General features: G+C 39.7%; 1 protein-coding gene across 8 annotated transcripts in view; it reads left to right on the top strand.

Moving 5' to 3' along the window:
• The window catches only part of NFIA (nuclear factor I A), a 360,615-nt gene that overhangs the window by 218,750 nt on the left and 118,443 nt on the right, over positions 1–23,422 (top strand). For 7 of the 8 annotated variants that reach the window (XM_073896645.1, XM_073896647.1, XM_073896646.1 and 4 more), the window contains one exon: positions 20,333–20,407. In XM_073896645.1, coding sequence (XP_073752746.1) covers positions 20,333–20,407 — 75 coding nt within the window. Of the gene's footprint in view, positions 1–19,355; positions 19,385–20,332; positions 20,408–23,422 lie in introns of those variants that run through there. The other variant, XM_073896650.1, reaches the window with a different exon arrangement.

Below are 23,422 nucleotides of genomic sequence, written 5' to 3'. Positions count from 1 at the left end.
AACCTCCTTCCAGTTAGAACTGTCTTTTTCACCTTGTGTCCAATCCCATTACTGCAAGCCTTCTACCCTTCAGGCACTCTGCAGTGTTTCAGCCAAGCTCAGATGGAGCGGTGGTGCTCCTGCTTTGGGGTATTGGAAGTCAGTAGAGGCTTCCCTCCTTGTCAGAAGGACTGAGGAGGACGTGTCTTACTGCCCTTTAGTGTGTGGGGAACAAAGTAAGGGGGCAGTTAGGGATGCGAGATATCTTGTAATGCTCTGGATAGTCCTGCCTGATAAAGATTGATTTTGCCCAAGATGCCAGTAGTGTCTCCATTAAGTACGGGCCCAACAGACTCTTCAGTCACATCCACGTTCCCAGCTTCTAGCTCCAGCCCTTGCCAACATATGAGCCACCTGCTTTCTTTCCTTCCTTTTTTTTTTCTCCTTCTTTCCTCTTTCTCCTCCCCTCCCCTGCCCCCCTCCCTCCCTCCCAGCTGTCCTTTCTTTCTTCCTTCCTTCCCCTGAATCTCCTATACCTCCTTCGGGAGACCATGTAAGTGTCCCCGCCTCTGTGAGAACTTCCAGACACCCGCACATATTCTTAGGGGCTACTGCCTCTGTGCTTGCATTGCCCTTTATGATACAGGACTCCATCCTGGGAGTGATCCACTCACTGCATGATGTGTCCACTTCTGTGCCTGTCTGAGCGCCTGGTGGGCAGGTGCCCGGTCTTCTTCTCTATATCCCCAGTTGTAACACAGTCCTGGCCAACTGCAGGCTCTCAGTAAGTTTCCGTGGAATGAACAGATGAATAGTAGGTATTCGGTTAGTATTGCACTGCGTTTTCTGAAGGTAAGTAAAAATATGCATACTATGCTGGAGTTGAGTAAAAATTTGGTCACTGCCTCTCAGCCTCAGCACTATTTATACTTTGGGCAGGATGCTTCCTTCATCTGGGTCACTGTCCTGTGCATTGTGAGATGTTTAGCAGCACCGTGGCCTCTGCCACTAGATGCCAGGAGCACCCCCTCCCCGGTTGTGCCAACCAAAAATATATCCAAACATTGCCAAGTATCACCTGAAGGCAGAATCACTCCCAGTTGAGAACCACTGAATTAAGGTAAAGGAAGAACTAATGTGCATTATATTCCATTTAATAAGCGAAGTGTACATATCTTGTGGCATCAATAGTTCATTAATCCATTTAGTAAACACAAATAGAGCTCTCTCCAAATTATTAGGCTATGCGGTCTTAACTGTTTATGCTTGAGTATTCTATGAACATCCACTACTGGCAGAATTTGAGTATGATAAAATCACAGAGCAACCTCTCTGATGCTTGAAGCCCCTCTGTACATGGCAAAGAGCCCTTTGGAGTCACCATGAACATTTTAAGTCCCTAAACATAGCATCAGAAATATTAGGAAACAGTGCCCACTACATTGGTCTTCCATGTCCACAGCCTTTGCCAGGTCCCATGCTTGGGTTTGTACATGATTTCATTTAATTCTCCACTCCAGCAATAGAATAAGAAATTGAGGACCTAAGTGGTTCCATAGTTTGCCCAAGGTCCTCAGCCATTAAGGAGAAAGAATTGGGATCTGAGTGCGTGTCTGCTTGGCAGCAAGACCTGGGCTCTTTCATGCTGCCCACCTCTTAGATGAATTTTTTTATCCAGTGGGGAATAGAAGTTGCCCACTTCTGTGTAGAGGTTGGCTGCCATCAAGGTGTGAACAGACATTTGTTATCTCTTCTGTGCAGCAACATGTGTACTCCTTATATCACTGTCAAGCTAATAAATATCTGATAATGATTAGCCCAGTTATGTGGATTTGTGAGTATACAGTTGGAACACAATTGTGGGCACACAATTGGCTTATACTTCGGGTGTTGGGAAGTAGAGTTCACGGAGGGAGGGCCATGGCCAACCATGAGATTTGTAATCCCCCTCACCTTTTGTCTACACCAGGTCTTTGTAAGTGCGGTGTCTACATCTCTTAATGGGGTCTCAGATGAAAACAGAGGTATCAGCATTACCAAGGTTGTTCTTTATAATAATTCTTTATTACCTGATTTGATTGGCAAAGGCAGATGAGTTTCAAATTGTGGTTCTTAGTGGTATTCTGTAATTCACTGCTGACCCCCTCCCCAACATTTTGATTTGAAAGAAAAATTCAAATTGGGATTTCTTTATAATAAGATTAATTCTACACAGAGTTTCACTTGATGAACAAAAAAATAAAACCTTTTTAATAATTCTGTTCCCCAAGTGTTCAGCCACAGCTTCCACTAGTAAGTTGGTACAGCTTTAAGTTTGCACAGATGAACAAAAATACGGTAAGTTAAGTAGAAGGCAAGAATGGATCGAAACCGTATGTATGGGGAAGCGACGGGAGAGAAGTGGTGTTGAAGGATACAGATTGTTTTGAGAAATCATAGTTTTAGTGGTATTGATATGGAAGAAATAACCTTCCCACAGTGTTGTTTGGTGAGGATACTTCCCTTTGATTTATAAAACTGAATTTCAGTTTGGGTAGAATTTACTGGGTCCATCATCTGGTGGGAAAAAAAATGTAGTTAGATCTGCAGGTCAGGGATTTGTGTACGTGTGTGTGTGTGTGTGTGTGTGTGTTTGAGGTCAATACCGATTCTCATGATCTTATCATCATCTCCTGAGCCCTTCCTCAATGCCTGGGCCTCTGGAGTTGGTATTCTTATCCATGCCATTAAAGATAGTGCCACAGTTAAGAACATGGGTTCTTCAGTTAGATTGCTTGATTTGAAATCCCATCTCTACCAATGACTCTTTGTATGATCTTGACTTAGTTGCTCAGACTCTGTGCCTTGGTTGCCTCATGCGTCAAATGAGGACATAATAGTACCAACCTCATAGGACTGTGAAGATTAGAGGAACATAGCACATGAAAAGGCTGAGAATAGTAGCTGGCACACAGTGAGTACTCAGCAAATATTAGCTGTTGTCACTTTATTGTTATTCTTATACCCACAAAGAGACCATGCCACTTTCGTCCACTTCTAGGTGCTAATCCTGCTGGTCACTGGGGACTGTATAGGCCATCACTGCTATTCCAAGAAGCCTTCCCTAACCCTCCTAGACTTTGTGCCCTCAGAGCCTCCTTCCACTAACAGAGCTGTATCATGTTGGATGATAATTGTCCCTATACTTGACCTTCTTCCCCAACTAGACTGTAAGTACCTGAAGGTCAAAGAGGTGCACCCTGATGCCTCCCATAGTGCCTGGAACAGAATAGGTGTTCAACAGATGTTTTTTGGATATATTAGTGAAAGTTTAGTTAACTTAAGATCACCAAATTGAACGACAACCATGACTGACTTATAGAAATAAATAATCTATAGAGAATATTCCCCTAATAATAATAGATTAAATTATGACTCAGGACTGACTCTTACTTACAGAATATTGTCCAAATTTATGGAATCCAATTTTGGCCCCATCATCTATTATTGCTATCATCTAGCACAAGTACTTGCTGTCTCCCCTCCCCCAACATACGCACTTGGCTCCCTGGCTATAGGATTATCCTTGTTGATCCCCGTAAGTGTGTCTCACACTTTCATCTTCTCTCAGGCAGTCATCAATATTTATTGAGCCTACAATGTAGAGGTCTGTGATGCTCAAGGATACGGAAATGAAATCAAAAGGTGGTGACATTGGAATTGGGTCTTGCACGAGTGAATTAGGTCTCCTCACTAGTTCTTTAAAGGATGTTTTTGCTAGACTGTGAGCCCTTGAGGACAGGGGATATGTCGCTGTGTGTTCCAAGCTTGTCATCTGTACTTACTTAGCCATAGATTGGCATCAACAGATGTTCGTTGAATGAACAAATCAGGCTGTAGAGAAAACTTGAAGTTCATAGTTACAGCACCTTAAAAAACACATTTAGCTTCTCCCTCACCCTCTTGATGGTGGTTGGAGCCTCAGAATTGGCCATTGAGCTTACTGACATTTTCAGATGATTTACTGTAGAATAGAGCAGGATGTTATTGGCTTCCCCAGATGTGTCCAGAAGGGCTCCATGTTCAAATTAGCCACAAATCAAGCCCCTCGTGGTATTGTTGCTAATGGCAACGCTGAAGGCCAAAAATGCCTGTGATCGTGAAAAATATTTTAAGTGCTCCTGACGGTTTACATCTGACAAAAAGGTGCTCTTCCTCTGCCTCAGTCTTTGAGCGAGTAAACTAAACACACCTACCACATATGTGTACACACATGCATCCATGCACACGGGGTTCTCACCTGGTCTGGGACCATTCTACAACCTGGGAAAATTTTACAGATTTCCCAGTGTGAACGGTTGAAATTGAGCAATTGGCGATCACAAAGCAGAAGGACTTCGGTGCAGCCTGGCACTGGGTATCTTCCCTTGGCTCTTACTTTTGGAAAAATGACAGGTATTCAATAAAGGATCAGAGTGACTAGAGAAAAAAAAAGATGAGAGTGAGCTGAAGGAGCTGCCCTTCTGAACAAGCAGTTGAGACAAAGGCATTCGTTTGAATTCCTGTTTGGTTGACAATGTGCAGCTTGTTGTTTCCTGTTTATTTTCGGAGTGTTGTGGTTTGGTTTTGGCAATAAGGACTTGGGTCATGTTGGCTCTGCGTCTCTTCTTATTTCACCTACATCCTTTCATTGAGAGCAGAGAGCAGAATGAATATTTCCTTTCAAGCTTTACATGTTATTTCCTATTTCTGCAAAGTCTGTGAACCTTTAGATCCATGATAATGTTGTGAACAAACAAAATATTATTTACGTGATTCCTGAGAGTTTATTAACAGCGAACATATCTTCTCAGCAACAAGAGGAGGCCAGGGAGCCTTGGCCAATATGTTCACAGACCTGTACAGATATTTGAAACCAAGACTCTTCCAGAAAGTCCAAAATGTGTGGTGTTTTTTTTTCCTATGGACCTTATATATGAGCCCCACCTCCCACCCCCAACAAAACAAAACAAAACAAAACACAGAGTAGTTCAAATAGAATTATTTTTTTAAAAAATCAACTTCTAACTATAATATCTGAACTTGATACTTGGGTAAGGGTGAAGGATAAAGGGCGTGACTGGGGTCGAAGAGCAATTTGGAAAGAATTGTAATAATCTGGCTTGTAAGAGTTTGCATTCTAATTAAAGAGTCAATAAGCCCGTTCACTTGTGGGCAGAATTGCATAGTATTAAATACCTAATGAGATCCATAAGACCACTGTCTTATGACCACTACACTAGAGAGTGTTTTTCACCAAGGGCCGCCTTCTGGAGGGGTGTTCAGAATGTGTGAGGACGCTCTTGGACAAGGAGGGGATATTGCTGGCAGTCACTGGTGGAGGCCAGGGATGCTGAATATCCTACAGCATACAGGAGAGGTCTGAACATCGGAAGGAGTCCCCCCTCAAAATGCTGATGACTTTGAGGAGAAACACGGAAGAAATTCTGAGAACTCCAGTGCTCTGACTTAGCTTAAACTGAGTGTAAGATGTACTTGGTCCCTTCTGTGGGTCAAACAAAGATTCTGTTCCCTAAAATGAAGGAAATGGCCTGCATCATAAAGTGCTTCAGTGATCAAAGTCAGTAAAGTGAAACATGTCGATCATTCTTCTGCCTAAAAGGGCAAATTCTTTTAGCATTGATTTAAAGCAGTAAGGAATCAAGACCCTTTCTTTAATGATGCTTTCTGATGGCTCTCCGTTTATATTGAAGTGAGGAGCTAAAATGTGGAGGCTCTGGACTCGAGAGTAGTTCATTTCAAAAAGGTGTTTCTATATTTAATGTTAATATTGCTTATGTTGTATGTGTTTTTATACCACCCAAAATATTTTCACATTTAAAAAAATTCAAATAGTTTTCGTTTGAATAGGGAAAACACAATTAGATTTCTAAATACCTATTTTCTAGAACAGGCAGCATGCTTTTAGTTGCCAATAAGAATTTTTAGCACACCAAATTCTTTAAATAATAAAGACAAAAAAAAAAAAAAAACCAAACCCACAAACAAAAAACCCAGCCATTTTTAAATTTCCCCTTTTTCTAAATATGCCTGTACATTGTTTGTTGAGAAATTAGGTAAAACTTGACCTGCTGAAAAACAAGATAGAAGTAGGTTTCTAGGTTGAGTATCTATAGTTATCACCCCAAAACTCTAAGGCCGAAATTTGTGTCTCCATATGTAGGCTAATGCTTGACCCATGTAGATGTAGATTTAAAGACTAGATTTTTATTTTAAATTATGTTAGGAATTATAAATATATTTTATGAACATATTTGTAAATAAATATAGAACTTCATTTCTAAAGTTTAATTCTATTAAAATAATGGATTCTAAGTGCTGTTATATCTCACTTAGAATCACTTAATTTTTTTAAAGATTTTATTTATTTGACAGAGAGAGACAGAGAGAGAGAGAGAGCGAAAACAGGAACATAAGCAGGGGGAGTGGGAGAGGGAGAAGCAGGCCTCCCGCCGAGCAGGGAGCCCCATGCGGGGCTCAATCCCAGGACCCTGGGATCATGACCTGAGCCGAAGACAGATGCGTAACGACTGAGCCACCCAGGCGCCCCTCTATCTCACTTTAGAAAAACTTAAGAAATGCCAGAGGACTTGCTTTTAATGATAAGTTTTGTGTTACTTGCTTTAGAAAATACTTTTATTTTTACTAAAAATTCACTCAAAATTGTATTAATCAACATTGTTATTTATATACCGAACTTTTCTGTGAACCCCTACATAATTGACTACTCTGTGTCAGAAGAACAGTTATTTCTACCTGTTGTTTCTTTTTAAAGTTTCCTACAGAATTCAAGATCTAAGATATGAAGAATATATGTACTATTTATAAGAGCAGCTAGTATTTTTTGAGCACATTCTGTGTCTTAGGTTCTTTGCTAAGCAGTCTGAGTGCGTTATCTCATTATCCCCAACAAGGTCGTGGTAGGTGCGACCATTAGTGACATTTTACAGATGAGACAGCTGAGACTTAGGATATTCGGGACCCTGATTTCCCTACTACTGTCCCTCCCGCTATATTACATGTAAATAATACCTTGCAAATACAATTTTTGAAGGACAGGAGAAATGAACATGTCGAGATACTAATCCCTTTACAAGAGAAAAGAAATACGTTGGCAGTTTGCCTTGATTTGTACTTAGCCTCGAGTGTTTGGTTTTTCTGATCACAAGTGACTAAAAACTATGAAACTGAATGTGTTTGATAATTTCTAATCTTAACGTAGATAGGTAATTTATTTTAGTTCAAAAGTAAGTCTGGAGAAGCTTGCTCAGTGAGGCAGAATAAGCTTCATTTTGAGCTAATTTTCATAAAAAATGGTAATAACTCGCTGAGAAGAATGGACACTGGCAGGCTACATCCTTGGTTGCAAGCTGACCCTTTGAGGGAATGTTCTTAGCAAAACACTCACTTCAACGGAAATTAGGTCAGCCTTCTGGAACATTTATCATGTATACCTGTCACCAGCAAGACCCAGTCCTTAAAGTGAACTGAGACCACAAGCCATGGTCCCTTCTGCTCTGAGTTGCAAAGGAGACTCTAAACCAATAGTTCTACAAATATCTGAGCTTGGCAGAAACTCCCATAAAGCCAAAGCCAACGCTCATATAGTTGCTGTGGGAATTGAATTCCTTAATACTCTGTTTATAGAATTCTGAAACGGCAAATGGATTTGGTCTGTTCTGAAAAACAATCTGTCCCATGGCTTGTTTGGAATAACATCTAGAGTTGCTATAGAAGGATGTAAGCAGACAACCCATGTCTGATTTGGAAGCCAGTTTCACTAGCCTCTGTTTGTCCCATACCACGCAGCCAGGTTGGTTTTCTGCCTGACTCAAGGTATTATTTGCATTTAAAAGAAAAGCCACCTCCTACTGAAGCTAAGAAGTTGCTAATTTGATATAGAAACTAGAGTAGTTAGCAAAATCCAGAGCTAGAGGAGTTAGCAAAATCTGGAGCAATAGAAGTTAAGATGGAGTGTATGGTAAAACCAAAACAACGCAAATGAGTCATAATCCAGTGTCCTTTCAGTAATCATGTGGCATCATCCTGTTGGTTTCAGAGCAATGTCAGCAAGTATGAGTATCGTACATAGGAATTGGAGATTGCATCTGTGTCAGTTTAGGTGCATTTCAGCTCAATGAATGTCATTCACTGAGAGTCTTAGGGATTGAAATGCCCACGTTCAGCAAGCCGTCAAATCTCTCTATCCACTGGGTTGAGTTACCTTATCTGTGAAAGGAAATAATTACTTACCTTCTTCATGTGCTCTTGTTGGGGAAACACACCTACTGACTTCACTAAAAAATTGCTAATGAATATGTGAATTGGGTTGAATAAAAAGATGAAATTATTGAATGTGTGTGTAAGAATCTACTGTGCATCTCAAGAAGAATAGAAAGAATGAGTGGATAAGAAGCAATATTTCATCTCTATGCCTATTTGTCATCCATGGCGTGAGGACCCACCATGTGGTATACACGGTACAAATGGTGGAATTAAAAAGATAAAAGAGAGACAGTTCCCACTCTCACTGAGCTCTTAAGTTGTTTGTGCACACCTGTGTGTCTGTGCATGACACATCCTTAAACAAAAAACAATCATACCCTGTGTGAAACGCCACAGAAGTTATTTTGAAACTCAGGAGAGGAACTCAAGAACTTAAAGAAGTTTTGTCTGAGAGGTGTAGGTCCTAAAACAAAGTTTGGTTTTTAACCATATCCATAAGAAGGAGGGCCTGTTAACCTATGAAAGCCCAGAAGATTTGAGGGGCTGACGGGATAGTGGGTATGGAAGAAATCTACCAAAGATGGTTTCTTGCTGGAAGAATTAAAAGAAAAAAAAAAAAAAAGCCAACTTTCATTATCACACCCTATTAAGCCAGGACCGGGAAACAATTTCTAATCAGCACTCCGATCTGGGCAGAGATTCTGCAGTCTTTTGTATCAGGCCTCAGATCCGTGTTCTCTATTCACACATGCTCACTTCCAGCTGTTGTCATTGAAATCCCACATAATCTTTCAAGGTCAAAGGGCAGTCACCCATGGCTGCTACAGTTAAAAGGTTATGCTGATTTCTGTTGTCAAATATTGGCCCTTTTCTCTTCACAATCACTCCCATTCTACTTTTTTTTTTAACAAGAAAAATCCAGCCTAGAATTGTATTACATGACTTTAAAGTCTTAAAAGTGTTTCTCCATTGTGCTAACATGACATGGCCCGAACAGTGTAATTCATTCTGTTATATTCACAAAGAATTTTCTGGTACTTCTAAAATACTTTGTGTTTGTGCTAAGCCAGCAAACTTCAAAGTATAGTGGCCCACATGATTTGTGGCCTGCTGTAGTATCTGCAGAAATGTATAATATAGAGTCTATAATTTAATAAACGCTGTGAATTATGGCATCAGTAATTAAGTAATTGCCGGATAAGAGAACAAGAATTGCACGAAGCAAATGAGTTTTTAAAAAGATGAGAGCTCTTTGTATTTTGTGGTTCTAAATATTAACTAATTTTATTATGTATTTGGAAAATGACATCTACCTGTTTGTGTAATTTTCTTTTGCTTTTTGTAGTCTTGGACAAGGAATTGCAAGGATTCTTTTAGAATACATTGCTTCAACTAGTCGATGATTTCCTTTCCAAGCTTGGTGAACCAACATCAGTGTCTTAAAATTAGCACATGGTCCCTGGTCGTCTTCTTTCCTTGTCCTTGCACGTGTCCTCAGGTGGTTTAGCATGCAGGGCTCTCTGTAATGTTTCACAGCCACGTGAATTAAACCTAAAAACGAAGAACAGGACAATGCACATTAAGGTTTTTTTGCTGTTTTACATCCATAATCCAGGGTAGCCTTCGGGTGATCCAGTTTCATTGTCTGTTTCAGTTAAGGTAATCCATTTCCGATGTATTCAGAGAATAAATTTCCTTATTTTTTCTCCAGTATGTGTAAGAGTTCATAAACAGAAACTGAAGCTACTACAAATAGTTTGATCTATTTGTAGATTACCGGTTATTACTGTCCAAGTTTAGAGAAAACTTTGATTCAGAACATAAAAACAATAAAGTTGCTTAAAAAAAACCCACTAGTTCAAAACCAGGTTAATTAAAAAAATCCTTTAAAAAAAGTACTTCTAAGTCCATTAAAAAACAACAAAATTAATCTTAAAATATTTATAAAATACTTTATTATGCCAATGATCCTGGAATTTACTTTTGCTAACATGAAGCAAAATTTTCTTTCTTTTTTTTTTAAGTTTTTTTAATGGTGCTTCAGAAAAACATTCTGTAAAGCAAGTGTTTCTCTGTTCTTGTACATAACTAATTTTTAATTGGGTCCACTTGCAAAGTATCTATTTCTGCTTATGCGAGCCCTTATAAATGTATGATTCTAAATGTTTAGGGACAGTGGGGAAATTAATTTGTTGACATGACAAAACTATGAAAGAAAGAATATTTAGCCTAGAGGAGAGAAAATTAGGGGCCGAGGGACTATCTTCAAATACTTGAAATGTAGCAAAATAGAAGAAAGATTAGATTTTTCTGGCCTGTTCCAGAGGATAAAATTGAGGTAAAGAAGAGAAGTTACAGGAAGGCAAGCATATTAAACGAATTATTATTTTTAAAATCAGCCTTCATTACTTTATTAAAATCCTTTCTTACAACACAATGATGATTACTGTTACTGATGATCTTTAAGATCTCTTCGCTTCCCGTTCATTCCATGTTGCCGTGCATTCAATGTTTCTAAACATGCAAATAAGTAAAAATCGTTTTTCACTTTTTATTTAGATGTTTTGCTATCTGTTAGACATCATCCCTTAATTAAGTGCTTAATCCTTGTAACTCAAACTCATAAACCCTCTTTATGTGAAGTCATTGAGCAAATTTAATTTAATGAAATACTACTCTTCCCTTATTAAGTGCAGGAATTGGTGAAAAGATGTGATAAGGCCTTTGGGTTAGACTGAATAAATCAAGTCTCTGGTATTATATATGATGGATAAACATGCAATAACATTTATTATGTAAAGTGAACTAAATGAACCTGTGTTCTAATCCTAAATTCTGCCACTAGCTGTGTGACCTTAAGCAAGTCACTTAACCTCTCTGAGCATAAGCTTCCTTTTCTATAAAATCAGACTATTGCCAACTACACAGAGTTGCAGCAGGACTTAAGAGCTAATATGTCCAAAGTGCATAGCACAGTGCCAAACACATAAATGCCAGATAAAGGAAAGCTACACTTTTGATGAATATCAGTACTATCTAGGGAGGTTCTGGGGATACATTTTTCAGATAAGTAGCCTACCTTTACAACACCTGTTACGGGCTTGATCCATTTTCCTAATGTAGATGTGTTAGAATGATTGCAAATAAAGATGTGGAGTGTCCTTGGGCCTTGCATGAAAGTGTGAATTAGCTCGAAGAGTTCAGATTCTACTTCCCCCTCAGCACATTGGTGTGTAAGCCAAATGGGGAAAATAGGAAAAGGAGCAGAACAATCTATATAAAGAATGATATTTACCAGAAACAGGTGGTATCTTTGTCAAGTTATTTGGGAAATCGTGAGTTAAATGATATTAGGGAAACTTTGGGGCGCCTGGGTGGTTCAGTCGGTTAAGCGTCGGACTCCCTGCTCAGCGGAGAGCCTGCTTCTCCCTTTACCCCTCCCCCCAACGTGTGCGCACGCTCTCTCTCTCTCTCTCTCTCTCTCTCTCTCTCTTTTGCTCTCTCATGCTCTTTCTCATGCTCTCTCTCTCTCAAATAAATAAAATCTTTAAAAATTTTAAAGAAATAATATTAAGAAACTTCATTTATTACGGGAACTCTCAGAGGCTTTTACGTGTAAATATTTCTTACTGTTCTCCAAGGGTGGTTGTGATGGTGTTTTCTGAATTTATTTTACTATGGAAATCTGTATTTTACATATATTTGTATCTTTGTTTTTATTTATTTGTTGTGGGGCATTTGGGGGGACTATTGTAGATAACACATTTTGGGAAGCACTGATAAGAATTCTAATGTGGAGGAGAGAGAGAGCATATCAAAATTTGGAGAACAGCAAGTGGGACATCTTGGCTGCCACATATAGGGTGTATATTTAGGAGGTATTGGAAATACACCTTAAACGCTGGGAAGGTGTACTAGAGGACAGATTTTGAAGGGCTTTAGCTACCTAGCAAAGAATAAGCTTAATTCTCAAAGAAATCATGAAATACTCATGGCTTTTTTTTTATCAGACAAAAGACACCGACCATCCATCCATTCTCTCCCTACCATGCTAGTAGATTAACGTGGAAAGAAAATGCCTAGCAAGCATCACAAATTTGTGTGCCTATAGGGGCCTTATAGATCATTACATAAATGAAATATAATAAAGACTATTGGGGAATGTGGCACATTTTTAAGTTCATGTCCAGTTTAAAAACATCCATATGTAAAAAAAAAAAAAAGAGTACTGTGCCAGCCAAGCAAAATATGTTGGCAGACTGGAATTGGCCTTTGGGCTGCTAATTCGTGACATTTTAGATTCTGAAGAGAAAGGTTGGCACTTACGTTGGTTAAGGTAAGTAATAGGCTGCTGTCACAAAGAGACAGAAAAAAAATGCAGTGGTTTAAGTACACTAAAATCTCGTTTTCTTTTTGGTAATTCTTGCAGATGAGCAGGCTAAGTTGGCAGGGTAGTTCTTCACACTGTCATTCAGGGTCCCACGCTCCCTCTGTCCGACTACTCTGCCATCCCATGGGCACGGTCTTTGTCTTCATGGTAGAAACTGTTCTAGTTCATAAAAAGAGGAAGAAGAGTGGCTAGGGCAGGAATTTCTTTTCAGGAAGGTTGGGTAGAAGTTGACCGTATCACTTCCATCCACTCCTGAAAGAGGCTAGGAATTCTGGTCTGTAGCTGTCAATCATGGATACGTATGGACAACCAGCAGACTTGGCACAGGACCGTGCAGTAGTCTCCGTGATAGTCGTTCCGAGAAAGGTCTTATAAAAAGACCCGATCTTAGATAAATACATTACTGGAAATCTTGGTGTAAACATCTTTCTTAACTGAGAATGTCTTGTCCCCCCCCCGCCCAGGAATAAAGACCTTGTGCTATTTTTTTCTGAATCCCCAGGGCCTAAGACTGTGCTTGCCACATAATAGGCACCCAACAAGTATTTGATGAATGAAAGCAGTAGACCAAATATTGACTTTATGGATATGGCAGAACAAACAAACTAAAAACACAGATTAGGTACCTGTATGGAATAATAAATACCTGAGCAGGGCAGGGAAATTTGGGGCAACAAAGAAAGGAATCAATATAGTACATAAGTCCCATGACGCATACTTCTAAAATCGCTTCTTGACTCATCCTCCTTTTCAGCTAAGACTACATTATTCCCCTACTGGAGACCATTCCTTGATGTGTTGTGATAAACCAGGATCACAATAACCATAGTACAAATGCATTTATAAAACGCTTCTCATCTGAGAATCTAAAAACACCTCTTTCATATTGTTAGTTGACAAATACCATTTCTTTGTTTTACAAATTCTCAGGCACAACTTTCTAGATATAGAAGTATTTTAGCCTTATTGCCAGTCCAGCAATGTATGTCAGTCTTTTGATGTTTACTGTAAGCAGGCTACCGAATGAAACTCCACCATTGTAAAGATTAATCACACAAATAGAACATCTATGTTATTTTTATTGCTACTACATTCTTCAGTAGCTGTCCGAATTTTTGGCATTTGTTGTAATATTAGGAATTATTCTAAAAATAAATAATATCTCATTATCAATGAATGACAGAATAAATACTCAATGTATAGTCATCAAAAATGGGACCAAAATTTTAGAATATGGGCTTAATGGACCACCCCATCTTTTAAAAACCTGTTTTCTAAGATACCCCAAATTAAGAGGACAGAAGTAAGGCATCCCTGGAGGTAAGCTAATAATAATTTCCCTTGTGCTTTAGAGGGCTACTAAATCTGGGTATCTCAAGTCACTCAAATGGATCACTAATAAATATTTATTACACACCTAGACCAAGTGATTGTGCTGGGCTCTGTGGACAGTGTAAAATGATGAGATCCAACCATGCCCGTGCTGGGTTTGTTGTCGGGGGCAGAGCTCAGATAGATGAACAAAGAACTCCCACATAAGGTAGAAAGACGTAGACAAGTAGAGCAGAAGTTCTACTCAACAGTATTGACTGAGCACACAGTATTGACCGTGGGGAAAGGGAAAAATGAGGGAGCCACATTCCCTTTCCTCAGGTGGCGCATACACCAATGGGGGAGTTTGCGCAGGGAGAAATTAAAATTCCAGGGCGGAGCAGTGTGGTTAGGGTAGACTTTTCTTTAGAAGGATGAGCATGTAAATTCTGTGAGAGCAGTGTCCTCAGGACTTAGCACAGAGCCTGCACATCCCAAGCAGGCTCCAATACTTATGGAATATAAGTGCATGAGAACAAGGGTCCCCTTCTCCTTTTGAGTAGCCCAGACACACAGGCATGGGAAAGCCTGGTCATTGGCTTGTCTTTTCCTGGTGATGGAACCTTATTTACCAAGGGGAGAATAGAACAGAGATGCATTCTTTTTGATGAAATGACCTGTGTGTTGCAGTTTGTCTGCATCCTGATGAGCCAGATGAGATTTGATCATTTAGAGCTGAGAGCCCTTTGCTATCCCAACAGGACAAACAGAAATACCATCTAGTGTGTCAGTGTACCTCCTCGAATACATTCTCTGCCTCATGGACACTCAAACTTCCTCTCAAGGCCAACCCTCTGGATGATTTGTCCCAAGCTGTTACTCCCCCTCCACCTCTGAACAGTTCTGCATGGTTACCTGTCTCTCTGCAAATCGAACTTTTTTTCCTTCCCTGCTTGTTAAGGTAGATAGATGTTCAGTCCCTTCGTGAGATGAGATTTGGTTCCCATATAATGGCATTTTCCATAATAACTGCTGATATCATTGAGGTAAAGAGAACTGCTTTTCCTAACCATGCATGAAAGAATTTGGCTTTTTATATTTCTGCCTTTCTTAGAAAGCCTCATCTCCCCCACTGAGTACAACGGACTCCAAGGTATTGAAATCTGTACCCTAATTGGGAATTCATTGAACATGATTTCAATGAATGAACTTTTTTAGCCATTTTATATAAAATGAGAAAGGATCTGCTCCTCCTTTCGAGCTATGATACAGTTGCTCCTGAACAGTAGTTCAGAATGCACTCATTTCTGAGAGACTATTAAAAATGTAAATCTTGGGACCTTTCAGGGACATTTAATCAGCTTTCCAACTGAGGATCTTTTAATGTGAACATCGAAGTTCAGAATTACTAAAATTGACCTTTTTATTTTCTTTTCCATTTTTCTCTCATCTTGCAATAAAGTAGAACACCCAGATTAGTGTTATTTCCCTGAAAGTCATTTTTATGATTTGGTCTGTGTTAGCGAGAATGAAATATTAATCTGCTCAACTTTGCTTAGTAATTACATTAGACGTGTCACTTTTTCCATCATTTCTTAAGTTTCATTTCTCATTGCTTTCTTCCTCTAGAGTTCACCAGTGGGTTTCCAAATAATTGGTGAAGGAACAAAACCAGCTTCATAATCCCTTAAAGTTACATGGAGTGTTTACATGTACCTTTCCCCAGGGACACATCACAGATGAGGTGGTCACATCAGGACTTGTGAAATCATTCTACTTTTTATTTTAATTTTTCTGATTATTGTACAGTCACATATAGTCCACCCTCTAAATTACACGCATTCTACTAAAATCAGCCTGAGGGAGCAGGTTGCGTGGAGGACAAGGAGGATCCAATCATGATTTTTTGCAGCGACTTTCTCAGGATCACACAAGATCCTAGTTTAAGCTTGGGACTAGACTCTTTTTTTTTGGCCCCTTATGTCCACTAAATCATGCTGCCCTTTAATTCTGTTTTAACTCAGTCCCCCAACATAGGAACCACAATCACAACAATAGGACAACCCCTCAGGCATTTCTCATCAGAGAACCTGATGTCACCTTCTTGATTGGAAGCTCCATCCTAAATGGATTGACTCTTCAGCCCTTGTCCTGTTTAGTCTGGAGGGACTATTTGGATTGTTCAGTTTAATAGTTTTCAGATGTACATTGGTTCCATTTTAGTTCAAACTATATTGCTAGAGATGAGAGAGAAAGAGACAAAGATAAAGTTCTGTCAACATTTCTATAAAAAGGAAAATAAACATCCTTAAGCCCAAATTGGGTTGTGTTCCCTCTGAGACACCCCTGGAGTGCTTACTCTCTACCAGGCACTGTGTTAGGACCTGGAGGCACAGAAGATGTTCTTTCTCAAAGGGCTCACAGTCTAATGTGAGAAAAAGACAAAATTACAGTTCAGTGTGCTGGGTCCTAGATTAGAGATATACTCCGTACACCTGGTCAGTACTGAGAAAAAGAAGGAGTCTTTGCCAGTGGTGCAGGTAACCAGGAAAGGCTTTTGTTAGAATGACAACAAAGCTGAGTCCTAAAGGACAAGTAGGAGGTTGGCCAAGCAAAGAGCCAGAAGGACAGAGACCTTCCAGGAAGAGGGAACAGTGTGGGGAGAGGAATGAACCAGACCATGGTGAAGCAAGTATTCCCTTAGGCCCATGGGGTAGGGCCAGAAGAGAGAGAGAAGAGATTTTTTTTTAAAACAAATGAGTGGGAATACCTGGTTGGCTCAGTCGGTTGGGTGTCTGCCTTCAGCTCGGGTCATGATCTCAGGGTCCTGGGATCAGGGCTTGCCTTGGGCTCCTTGCTCATCAGGGAGCCTGCTTCTCTCTCTGCCTGCTTCCCCCTCTGCCTGCCGCTCCCCCCTCTTTGTGCTCTCTCTCTATCTCTGACAAATAAATAAATAAAATCTTTAAAAAAAAAATGAGCATAGAGAGGAAAATAGAGGTTGTCAAGGTTGTATGCCATATGATGGAATTTTTGCTACTCCCTGTGCTCTCTGTGGGCCTCTTGCAAGATTTCTGACAGGGCAGTGAGCTCTGAACACATTGGATTTATTTCAGATTCTCCAGCATCTCATTCTTTCCTACCCCAGGGCCTTTGCACATGCTAATCCCACTGCCTAAAGAGCTCTTTCCCCTTGTTCTCCTGGCTCTCTCCTTTGTATCTCTCAGATGTCAGCTCTTAAGAGAGACCTTCACTAACCACCCTTTCTAAAGTGTTTCCTAGTTATTTTCCTCATTTCATTTATACCGTTTATAATTTTTAAAATAATTTATGTGTTCAGCTATCTCTAATCCTAGACTGTAAATTCCCTGAATGTGGGAGCTGTATCTTGAACCCCTAGCACAATGCCTGGCTCATGGTAGGTGCTTAATAAATATTTGTTGAATAAATGAATGAGCCTTCAGATTTGCTTGTTAGTGAGACAGCTCTGGCTGTAGAGTAGACAGTAGACTATGGAGAAGCCAGGACTGACAATAGAGAACATAGTTAGGAGGCTGCCCCATCAGACTGGTTAAGAATTGGGAAGAGCCTGAGCCGCAGACTTGGGGAGGGAAGGCAGGGGAGGGGGAATGGAGATGTACTTGAAGTCAAGAAATAATATATATATATATATATATATATATATATATATATATATATATAATAAAAAGAAATAGTAAAAAATGGAATCAGTGAGGATTAGTTGGATGTGGGTTTTTGTAAGAAGCAGGAGTTAGGGATGGCACCAAAACATAGAAAACAAGATAGTGGTGGATGGTTCACTGAAGTAGGGAATTCCAAAGCATCAGAACAGGCTTGGGGAGGAAAAGAACATTGAACACGTTGGCACTGGACACGTTGGGTCTGAGGATACCCATGGCTATCTGGGTAGAAAATATCCAATAAACATTTTGAGAGAGCTCTTGGCAAAAGACAGAGATCTGGGAGTCATTGGCCTATAGAGTCATCCATTCACTCATTCAACAAGTATTCTCTAACTAACTGCTTTGTCCCAGGCGTTAAATACAGTGGTGAATGAAACAAACATTATTTTAGTTTTCACAAATATCAGAGTCAAGACTGGTAACTGATATCGTGGAAGCAGAGGAAGTAACTAGGTAATTTGTGCTATTGAGCACAAACCCGGGAGAAACTACATCTAAGAGGTGGAGAGAAGAGAAGAGGCAATCCAGAGGTGATATTGGAATGAATGCTTGCAGGTGTTTCCCCCTCCCGAGTCCTTGCACCACACTAAACTTAGTTTTCAAGATACAGTGCTTGCTTTTTCCGTGGCACGAGTGAAGTGCATGTGTTCACATTCACTCTGTACAGAAATTCTTGTGAAGTTGTCCTTAAAGTAAGGAATTTCAAAGGTTGGAACTGAAGCAAGTATCAGCCCGCAAGCAAGAGCCACAGACAGCAATGAACAAGAGCTGGACATCAACCCCGAGTTTCCCGTTCAACCCTGCGTTTCCTTGCTCTCGCTAGATGTGTTTAAGTCAAACTTCATGTACATTGTGGTTGGATTTCACTTGTTATAGTCTGTGGGATTAATGTGATGTCAACATCACAATAGGAAGAGATGTTATAGTCCATTTTGCCAAGACCACTTTAGAGAATTTTTATTTATTTGCTTATTTTTATTTCTCAGCTCTTTTTATCTAAGAGACAACACCTCAGGCGCTTACCAAATTAAAGTCAGCTGAAGACCTGGGTGGGGGTTGTTTCGAGAGGTGAAATTTCTTAAGTATGTCTTCAAATGGAAGTTTGCCATTTTACTTTTAAAAAGCAATTTATAGGGGCACCTGGGTGTCTCAGGCGGTTAAGCGTCTGCCTTCGGCTCAGGGCATGATCCCAGGGTCCTGGGATCGAGTTCTGCATACAGCTCCTTGCTCAGTGGGGTGCCTGCTTCTCCCTCCGCCTGCTGCCCCCCCCCCCCGCTTGTGCACTCTCTCTGACAAAGAAATAAAATCTTTTTTAGAAAGCAATTTATAGTGACTGCATGTTCTAAAAATTAGAGCTGTTTTATCTAAAATAACATATTGTGTTTGATATAAAAATTAACTGAAAAAATATTTTAAATTCAACAAAAAAATCTTTCTTAATTCTAATGCAACCAGAAAAAGAATAATTTGTCGGTACCTTTATAATTCTCCAAAACATAGTGATTTGATGCATGTGTTTATGTGCGTGACATTTAATGAATCTATCGGTGTGTAAACTATACCATAGGTAAATTTGCCTCTTCTTGGTAGTGGGCAAAATCTATTTTTTGTCAATAACATAAATCTTACTTGCGGGCTGTTTGTTATATATTCATATTGACCTGTTTTCTTATGTTGCATTTCTTAAAAGTATGTTTCTTATTTCAAAGGACAATTATTTTAAAAATCCCTTCGGCGAGCTTCTCCTTTGGCCCTGATTTTAAAGGAGGTGATTATGCTAACCCTAAAGACACATCTCAACTAGATTTTATCTATCTGAGACTCAGAATCAGAAAACTTGAGAAGCAGAGAAGGAAACAACATATCCTAAATTATGTATTCCTTGCTATTTATAAGTTTTATGTTCTTGAATGTACTATAAAAATAAACAAGCAAATGATAAGAGATTGTAATAGCAGATATCTTAAAGGAATTAATTATATCCAGCAAAAATAAAGCAGATGCAAAATCAAAGACTGTCATGTCGAACGATTGGTTCATTGTCTTTTCTCAAAAAAGAAAAAAAAAAGACTCAACCCACCCACTCACAAAAAAACCCTCTTGTTCTCAAAACAAATCTAAATTTTTATTTGTGCTCAAAAGAATTTGTTTTCATGTTTCAGGGTTGAGGCTTGCCTTTACTGGTTTGGCTTTTTCAAGATTTCACCCTGTGGTGCCTCTAAAAATGAAGAGAACATCTTTAAATCTTGTTTGATCTGAATGGATGGAGAGCTAATCCTGATCAGATGTTTCTTTAGAGAATAATGTTGAAAAACTGTTCTGGAATTTAGGTACCCTGGCTGATTCCTAGGTAGGCTGTTTTCAGCCCAGCTGTTAAGGTCTCGGAGGTCAGCCAAGGTAACCATTTATTTTAAATCTTCTTTTGTTTCAGATTTCCTGTTGAGTTTTTTTTTTTTAAACCATTTCAGAAATCACCCAGTTGTGTCAGAGCTTTCCATAGCCCCCAGATTCAAACCAGAAAACCAGCTATGTAACGAAATGACTGTCCCCGCCCACGTCAGCTCTAATAGAGCAGAGTAGGAAATTAGACATTGCCCTTTTTAATCACAATGAAACTAATATTTAGAATTCTGTTGTCAGATGTCTTCTGTTTATGACGCTGTTTCTTTTGTTTTTGTTTCCCCAGGACATTTGGGCTTCCAAGACAGTTTTGTCACATCAGGTGTTTTTAGTGTGACTGAGCTCGTAAGAGTGTCACAGAGTAAGTATAATTTTGCTTTGATTTGGTACAGATTTGTCTTGGGTTTGTGCTGTCTGCCTCGGCCTCCAAGAGACATAAATAGCTTTCAGAATCCCTTTTCCATTTACCCATTGGAAGAATTTCGCCACGCAGTTTATTTGACAGCCAAGAATTTAAATCAGGAAAAATTAAATATCATTTTAATGTGAGACACAGGGAAAGAACTGAAATCCTGACTGTCTCACATATTCCCTACTTTATAGTGTGAACCTGGTTGAAAAAATTTCTGAGGCTTCCCTGGTTTCTAAGAAATTCTGCATTTTAAAAGAATTTGTTTGTGACCTTTAAAGAATGCTAATGCCCTCAGGCTGAGTGACACAGTACGGCATGATCATTATCGGCTTGTCAATAATCACCAACAACAATGAATTAAGAGTACCTGTCACCACCCTGTTGCATTGATCAGAGGGGTCATTGATTGTATTTTTGCTATGACATAATACAGACAGTCCAAGGAGAAGGTATAGGATTCTCCCCTCCTCTCTCCCTCAGTCTCTCTGTCTCTTTCTCTCTCTTTCTCTCTGTCACACACACACACACACACACACACACACACACACACACACACACACTCTTGCCTTCCCTCAAAAACATCTTTTTTTTTTTTATTTAAATGCATACCTGCAATGAGTATAGTGTTGTGGGTGCCAACAAGAAGAGGAAAATATAAGTAGAAAATATTAAAATTTTACTTTTTATTCTCCTCCTACTTCAAAAGACTGCTTTACATTGTTAACATTGGTATCAAGCTGCATCAAATCCTTTCTGGAATGAGGTGGAGTAAAAATTAATATTTTCATTTCAATTTCATACCCCCCATTCACTGCATTACAGTATTGCAAGATTGACTGAGTACACCAGTCCATCTCTGACAAGATGTCGGGTCAAGCAAGCCAAGCCATCCCAATCTCACAGGCTCAGATTCTGTCTATTCTTATTTCTTAAAGCCGGAAGACTAGTAAGAATCCAGAAAGTGGGATATAAGATGGAAGCAGAGGATCTGGAGTCTGAGGGCTAGACAAAAAAATCTAATGACTGTTGAGCATTCACTATCTGCCAGACACTATGCTGTGTTTTCATGTATGTTGCATAAATTATCTTTGCAATAAAATTGTCAGATAAGTAATTACTCTCATTTTTTACAAATGAGTTAAATTGTGGGTCTATTTATGTCATTTACCCAAAGTCAAACAGTGGGTAAATAGTTGAAGCTAAGTCTGTGTAATGCTAGAAAATGTCCTCTTACACGGGCCCAAGGGGACTTGAAGAAATGTACAATGTGGGACAAGACAGGGAAAGTAGGGGGAAGTAACTATGAGTGTGGGAATTCTGGGAGCCGGGATCCTTGGTTGATGCTGGGGTGTTCTAGCGTTAGGGAGGCGGAACCATAAGGGATGAGGCATTAGGAGCAGGAGGGTGTGAGTTGGAATGGAGAAGTTTCTGCCATGTTATCAAATGTGCTTAAAGTACCAATCAGTGAAGAAGAGACGAGATGGCCTTGTTCTATCCCCAGGATATATGCTGCCTGCCCTCGCACAGCTAACTAGCCAGTCATTTACCATGATCAAATAATGCATTTATAGATTTAAAAAAAATTTTTTTCACTTTGTAAAACTTTTAAAAAGGATCGCTATCCCACATTTTTCTTGTCATTTTAATAGTAAAATGATATAGATGATATATATATATATATATATGTACATATATATGTCATAATGGCATTACAGGGAAATACGCCATTGAGCCCTTACTAAACATAGCCTTCAAGAGTGAGAAGAAAATCCTTTTAGCTCTAACATTGGAGCACCAGACTGTTTTATTCTACCCTGGCTGCTGTAATGCTTATATTTTGTCTTTATTACCATCAGTGTGTCCCAAGGCCTGGGTGTTGTAGAGAAGGCCCATGCTGCTCAGGACCATCCCCAGAATCATGTCCCTCTTCCACTTTCCATATGTCTCTTTAAGATCTTATATCCCAAGGCCTATCAGTTCCAAGCTAGATTAGACCTCCATTCAGTCTACATAGCATGGTTGCCAAGTGAATTCTAAACCTGCCTTCAAGACTGCCAGAGGGTATGGGCAGACCACAGATTGAATTTGCAGAGGGACCTGGTTTTGTTTCCTGTCCCCATTTCGGGGGTTATGTTGCTGATGTCTGGCATCGTGAGCGTCCTTCGGCCCTTGAATGCTTTTTGATTCTGCACACTGCTGTGTAATCGCTGTAGGACTCACTGACACATGGCCTCGTGCTGACTAAAACTGTTTGGCAAGAGTGGGACTGGGCTGTGTCAGCTAAATCATGGCTTCAAGCCAAACTGCTGGCCAGAGCCCCCCTCCCTCTTGCAGATCTTTAATCCAGGTTTGTCGGGGTACATGTCACAAGAAAACCTCGGCTGCTGGGGTAAGGATCCAGCCCCCAGCTCAGGTCTCCTCACCCACACACCTTTCCGAAAGACTGAACACTCAAGCTGCAGGAGGAGTCAAAATCCTTAACTATTTCTTGCAGCCCTGCCCCCTTCCCCGAGTTGGAAGAGCTCAATGTCCATGTTAGAGGTGCAGTGGACACTTTTTACAAATGAGTGGGGCTGGGGGGGTGCATTCTACAACCTTGAAGTAGAAATAAGCTAACTGGCACATAAGTTGATTAAATGCATAATGTTAGCCCTGGTAGCACAATACTAATATGAAAAATTACAGTAGCTAGCATTTATTAAGCATATACTATGTATCAGGCACTGTGCTAGGCACTTTGTAAACATAATCTCATTCAGTCCTTCTACGGGTGCTGTATTTGTCCCTTTTTACAGATGAAGGAGACTGTGATGCTCAAAGAGGTTAAAAGAAACTTGCTCTTTTTACTTTGTTGTGTTCGGCTAGCTGACTGCAGACATTTTTGTCATGACCTCTCCTATAACTGCATTACAGAGCTAAACAGAATCCAAAGATTATGTGCTTTAATTAAAAATCATTTCTTGT

The sequence above is a fragment of the Callorhinus ursinus genome, unplaced genomic scaffold (assembly GCF_003265705.2).
Source record: "Callorhinus ursinus isolate GAN/ISIS: 27379988/994484 unplaced genomic scaffold, GSC_fseal_2.0 scaffold9, whole genome shotgun sequence".
Classification (NCBI taxonomy): Eukaryota; Metazoa; Chordata; class Mammalia; order Carnivora; family Otariidae; genus Callorhinus; species Callorhinus ursinus.
This window is presented reverse-complemented; position numbering and strand designations above follow the sequence as displayed.